At 39.4% G+C, this 6,832-nt stretch overlaps 1 protein-coding gene across 1 annotated transcript; it reads right to left on the reverse strand.

The window, feature by feature from the left end:
* Positions 1 to 3,487: 3,487 nt before the first annotated feature.
* LOC128450889 (eukaryotic translation initiation factor 5A-1) lies at positions 3,488 to 6,115 on the reverse strand. Its single transcript, XM_053434639.1, has 4 exons — positions 5,937 to 6,115; positions 5,360 to 5,464; positions 4,970 to 5,101; positions 3,488 to 3,660 (listed from the first exon to the last, which is right to left on the reverse strand). The coding sequence occupies exons 1-4, from the start codon at positions 6,096 to 6,098 to the stop codon at positions 3,601 to 3,603; spliced, it is 459 nt and encodes a 152-aa protein (XP_053290614.1). The 5' UTR covers positions 6,099 to 6,115; the 3' UTR covers positions 3,488 to 3,600.
* Between the last annotated feature and the right edge of the window lie 717 nt (positions 6,116 to 6,832).

Here is a 6,832-nt window from a genome sequence, read left to right on the forward strand (position 1 = left end):
CCTGATGTTTGTAACGTGCAACATTAAGACCTGCATACGTCACACACCAGCAACCAGAGCATCATGTATCTCGGTTTGTGTCTCTTTGTGGCCTTTTAGCTTTTCTTTGTGTCTCTGTGGCTATTTTTTGAAGATGAGATTCAATCAGTTTGCGGCAGGTAAAGTGTCTGAAAAAGACAAAACATAAAATCACTGTTTGATTCAATAATGAATGGAAAGCTATTTCTTGTATTTCCTCCTCTGTAAGAAGTTGTCCTCATCTGGTTTGAATAACGACCCGCCCCCCCGGCCCACCTCCCGTCAGCTCCCCTCCACCTCCTGCTGGAGTCAACCTCCAGATGTTGGACACAACCTTATCAACACATACGCTGTCAGAGGCTGGACGTTCAACCACACATCCAGATCATCGGATGCCAGTCAGGAGAACAGAGGCTCCACAGGCATTCAGAATTCATGTTTTATAGTACGTGTGATTATTTAAAATTGTTGTGTATGACTCCATTTTGTGTGCGTTGTTCATAATGTTTGTTTTGGCCAGAAGCTAATACCTCTATAATCTCAAGAGTACACATTAGATTACATAGTTCTGAATACTTAAGTGTCTATCTGTTATGATTTACATTGTTTACCATAATTGGCCCCTGGTGAAATCAGATTTGCCCCAAATGTTCCCCTGTCTTGTCGACTTACTTACACTACTTACAATAAATATGATAATTTGTTGATTCATTTTTATCTTCTATGCTTTTTCTGAAGTTCACAATGTTTGACCATGGAACAATTTCCAATATGTATTTAATGATCTGTGTTTTTGCTCAAAGCCACAGAGCTAACAGTAAACAAGGAATTGTATGATATATATAATACATATGTATAACATAATATAATTGTCCCTTCTTATGGCTCCTGATTAAGAAAAATCCTAGATCTGCCACTGATATATTTACTCACTGGGTTCTATAAACCAATACGTGCTGTCAGTTTGTGAGGGGCAGCCACTGAACATACAAACATTAAAAAGGAAATGGAAGGGAAGAACCACAAACAATCTTTTATTCCCTCAAACTCTACAATAACAAACAGCCCGTCACTGTTTGCCTGTGATTCACTGATTTCTTCAGGGAAGTTCTTCCTTTTTCAAAGACATGCGAGTCATCCCAGGGGGTGCGAGTGTGCAGAAGGTTGTCAGCTAAAATGAAAAGCACACGCCGTGAGCTCGAATGAAAACATCTGTTAGCATTACTGCTACGAAAGGCAGAAAACTCCCCTGAACTTCTGTTCCTAATCACATTCTCGCCCCTATTTTGACACTGAGCAGATCCTGACCACAGCCTGCACATGTGAGTCAAACATGAAATCCCCAAATGAAAGAGGAGATGATGTCTCCAGTCGCCCACGGCTGCTACCAACATCATTTTCTGGCCTTAATTTGTATGTATTTCGCATTTAGGTAATTTATCTCATAAAATGAAATAAACTTGAACACACATCAGTGTGATAAGAACTACCTCAAATAAGGAACACCATTTTTTGGGGGGAGAATTATCTGATTTGTACTTTGACTGTTTACTTCCATCAATGTCTCATCCACTAACAAGGAGGGCGGTTTGTGTACACCAGGGGGCGATCAAGATTATTTGGCTTCACTTCTTTTCTCATGTCTTTAAGAACAAGATGCAGTCAGTTTTGACAATGATGATGTTTAAATATTTGAAATATCCATCTAATAGTGCGCCTATATTTATGTATACTTTGAATTCTTGAATAAATAGTGCGCAAATCAACCATCAGTAAAAAAAACTGTACACACATGCATTTCACAGTTTCCACATATTACATATTTATTTGTCCTGATTTTTTTTTATTATTATTATTATTAGGGCCCGAGCACTGACAGTGGGAGGCCCTATTGAAATTGTAATGATTATTATTATTATTATTATTCAGGCAAATGACTTGGCTTTTTGAGGGCTTTAACATGCTCACATTCTTACCAAAACTTGCAGAAAGTTAGAAAGTGGCGAGATTTAAGTATTCTGGAGGAATTTTCAATAAGCGTCGCAAAATGGCTCAATGGTGCCCCCCCGAGACCCCAGAACCTGGTCACATTGACCGATCTTCACAAAAATCGATATTATTTTGGCCATATTCCAAATGTTTACTCCAAATCAAAGTTTATTGTCACATGCTTTGATATACTAAGATGGAGATAAAAAGTTATTTATTAATGGTCAAATATATTCGAATATATTTTACAATTAGATTTTATTCTATTCTGTGTATTAATCTTTTTACTGTTGTTCTGTCCTTTATTGCCTCAACAAAGGAGGTTATGTTTTCACCCCTGTTTGTTTGTCTGTCTGAAGCGATAACCACAAAACTTTGAGGAAGGCTGTAGCCTGAATCAACAACCCATTACAGATCAGGCATTTTATCAAATGTTCACTGATTTCCCAGTAAATAATTCATGGATATTGATGAATAATATCAGGCATATTTAGGGATCTGATATCTGAGTTAGTGAAAATAAGTGTAGTTTGAATTTAAGTGGACTATTGGGGCTTGGTGGAGGGATGTTTTTTGCTACTTTGGAGCTTCCCTGCAAACTTTTAACACATGATTATACTTGTCACCTGTGTGACGATCAAAATATCACATTTTGAATCAACACAAAGGAAAGTGGATCACCGAACTCTGTACATTTTCTTTTTTTGATTTCAATATCTAGATCCGGTAAATCCACAGATCTTCAAGAACACTCCCGAGCACCCCCTTCAGAGACAAACACATGCATCCAAAAGAGAAACAGAGAGACGGATGGATGGACTGAGGGATACAGAGATGGGATAAGAGAGGAGAGATATCCCAAGAGACAGCAATAGAGATATAGAGATAGAGGGAGGGAGAGATAGACATAGAGAGATGGATGGATTGAGGGATAGAGATAGGATAAGATAGGATAGATATCACAATAGACAATATTGAGGGATAGAGATATACAGATAGATAGAATAATAGGATAGACGTTAGAGAGACAGACAGATACTAATCTCTCAAAAGTGTTTTGCTGCCACCTACTGAGCAGTGGAAGTATAGCATATTTTAACATGTAAACGTCATGTTTTGTGAAATATTTGACATATGTCTGCCTACATTGTCCCTTAGTGTTGCCAACCTTGTCACTCCGGTTCAATGTTTTGGGGATTTTTCTGATTTCTGTGTGTTTGGTGCTGCCGCTCTCAAATTCATCCGTGGTCTCTCGTCTTCTGTCCGTCTGCTGGTTTGTCCCGGTGTTGTACAAACATGCATTTAATTCTCAGACGGACACTTAGCAACCTTGAATGATTTCTTTAGCAAACGTTGTTGCAGTTATTGCAACTGCTATTGTGTCCACTGGGGGGCGACGTGAAACTAGAACTCTTAAATGAGAAAACAGTCAATGTCTTGTAGCCAGTACGTTTATTTAACCTACAGAGCAAAAGCACACAGTTGTGAGTTGTACCAGATAAACTGGTGGAGGAATGAAGGCCAACAGCTTTGGTGAGGCTTGAAAACCATAATGGAGGACAAGACTGTGAGGTCTCCAGCTTTGTACTTTACTTAATTAATGTTCCTAAGGTGGATGACCTTCTTTTCACCCATAGCTTCTAACACAGTGACCTGAAAAGGAAGGCAAGACAAAGATTAGTTTTAGAGTCATGGTAAAATCCATAGTCAACTTAAATCATTCGTCTGGTATTATTTTGTCAATTAATTATGACGTATTGTTAGGTGCCTTTGGGTATTTAGAAAGGTGGTGTGGAATAAAATGTGTTATTATCTTAACCCAGCCCAGCTTGATAAATTAGCTCGATAATTTGTTTCCATCTGTACAGCATTATTTAAAAAGGTTTGATTTGACTTTACACATCGTTTATATTTCAAGCACAATAAACAGAGGTTTGGAAATGCAGCTGGCGCCATTTCAGTTAACAAACTCCGGGCTGTGTTGCAGTAGGACAGACAAAACCTAGACGTTCAGAAATAATGAATCAGTCACAAACATTTACTTCTTGATTGGTTCCCAGTCAAGACTTGACCACCTGCTGTGCTGTCTTTTAAATTTCTCATCGTTCATCGTGTGTTCTCAATTCTCTTTCTTCCTTTTCACAATTGTCATTTCTCATTCAAAGTATTTTTTCTTTTAGTTAAGTAAGCAACAGCAGAGGAGAAACTGCTTCCTGTTTACACTGGCATGCAGTGTATGTGAAAGGTCACTTGAAATGGGCTTTCAGGTGGACAAGTTAGGACGGGGATTGGGACTGAAACAAAGCTTTAACGCTTGTGTGTACATTTTGTTTTGAAGAAAAAACACATTAATATGGAAGTTACCTCACACTTTGTGTATTTGTGTACACAGGACTATACTTTTATACAAGTAAAGTCATATTTGTGGCCATAATCAAGACAAAGCCTGTGTAAAAACATTGTGCCACTGAAGCAGCTCCTCTGCAGAACATATGGCTGAACTGAGAAGCTAAATATTGTGCATTGGACAGATGCTGTAAATATGAATTGATATTAATGTGAATATTGTGCATTGAGCAGATAAAGTTAAACGCTCATCTCAACGATTTGTTAACTGCCGGTTATTGCACTACTTTTCTAGTAACAGTATATAGTGCAACACTAGCAGTAGTATAAGGCAGACGGTAAACCAACCCAACAGTGTGTGTATACAATAATCCACCAAAGACATAAACCAGGAATTAATTAATGGTTTTGGGACACTCAAATTGTAGGTAAATATCAGTCAACAGAGTAAAAATAGAATAGAATCTTTTTACTGTCATTGCACAATGAAATGTAGCAGCATTCCTTAAGGTGGTATCAAACCACAAGATGAGATGATAAACCACTTTTGAAAAAGTTTTTTCCTCAGATTCAGACAGGATTAGATTAAGATATTTTTCTGATCTCAGAAACCTACCACGAATGGAGTTTCAAACTTTCCTCTCTCTGTGATTTTTTCTCCCAGCTCACCCTCCGGCACTTTAGGACCCTCTCTGGTATCGAAATTATCATCCAGGAAGGTCAAGTAACCGTCCTTGACACCGAAAACCTGAATGTGCCATGAGAAAAGAGGAAACACGTTTGAAGCATTTACATCATCGTTTTAAAAAGTAAATAAAAGTAAAGACCACTCTTGACTAACCAGTACCAGTAAAGTAGCTATACAAAAGAATCTCCGTCATGTGACCTATGGGGACCCTAAATACTAAACACCGTTTAGTTGCTTTCAGACACACTGAATTCCACCCCCCCCCCCCCCCCCCAGGCCCCCTGAGTTACAACAAAGGCTCAGACAAGGACCTCTTACCATTAAATCCTTCATAGACACACTTGGGACATCCAAGTTATGGGTAGATGGGAAGATATCTTCATGTGTCTCCCCAGTAAAGATGTCAAGTCCAACAAGGTGAATCTGGGAAAACACCACAACTAATAAGATACAGCCTCGGGCCAAACAAGCATCGGGGGTCACTCATTAAACTGGGCAAGATCAAACTATTTCACTAATATGCCTTGAAGGGCTAGTTCACCAAGAAATCAAAATGCACTCATTATTGACTCACCACTATGCCGATGGAGGGGTGGGTGAAGTGTTTGAGCCCACATATCACTTTAGGAGTTTCGGGATAAACAGCGTTGCAGCAGAATACAATACAATGCTGCTTTCTGTTGTTTTATTACATATCTTTGGTCACTAGTATCTTCAATTGTATTGTTTTCTGCTGCAACACTGTTTACCCCTGAGACTCCTTAATTGTTTTGTGGACTCAAACACTTCACCCACCCCTCCCCTGGCATACTGGTGAGTATATAATGAGTGCATTTCTGGGTGAACTACCCATTTGAGCTCGGCATTCCAAAAATGATGCACAGGATGCTTTTACCTTGGCGTGCCCATGCTTGCCAGACTCCGAGGTATTCATCTCAACGATCTTGCAGGGCCGATCTTTAATCATGACATATCCATCCATCTCCAGAGAAGAGCACTGCACGGGGTAAGAAGTGGAAGCCCCTGAGTCTCCAAATTGGAATTCCTTATCCGCCATGGTGGTCAACAGGCTGTGCTATGAACAGGAACAATACATGACAAAAAATAACCCTTTTCTCACCCTGGAGATAATAAACAGGCAGGAAACAGTGGAGCATATATAATTTTAGTCTGTCCACATTAAAAGAGACGGACACAGAAACTAAAAAACTCACTCCAAAGAAAGAGTTTCAAATATGGTATAAGATACATACTACAGAGGTGATGCAGGATATAGGGCAATATCCAGGTTTCTAAAAAACACAGTACTATATAAGACAATTTAGGTAAATATCCATTCTGACTCAAACTCCTTTCCAGACAGTGGCAGTTATAAACAGATAAGTTGTTTGCCAACCGCCAATAAATATCAGAAGAAAAATTAAGTAGTAAGAAGTACACAAATAAAAAAGAGGAAGTCAGAGTTGCTCTTACCTTTGTGCAGCTCACCGTAAAATAATGAGAGAGTCTGGCATGCGTGGAGCTTTTGTACCGCAGGAGTAGCGGAGAGGTGTGTGTGTGTGTGTGGGGTCGGGGGTGGGGGGGGGGGGGGGGGGGGGTGAAGGTGGAAGTATGGGGGAGGAGGACGGGAGGAGGACAGACGATCACACCTGTAAACAGCTGATACACATCCGTAAACATCTGAAAAAGAACTACAAACAAACAGCTGATACACATCTGTAAAGAACTGATTACGATACAATTCATTCCATATTCAGAGCTCTAGTGGAAAACATACATACATTAGGTTTT

The sequence above is a fragment of the Pleuronectes platessa genome, chromosome 11 (assembly GCF_947347685.1).
Source record: "Pleuronectes platessa chromosome 11, fPlePla1.1, whole genome shotgun sequence".
Classification (NCBI taxonomy): Eukaryota; Metazoa; Chordata; class Actinopteri; order Pleuronectiformes; family Pleuronectidae; genus Pleuronectes; species Pleuronectes platessa.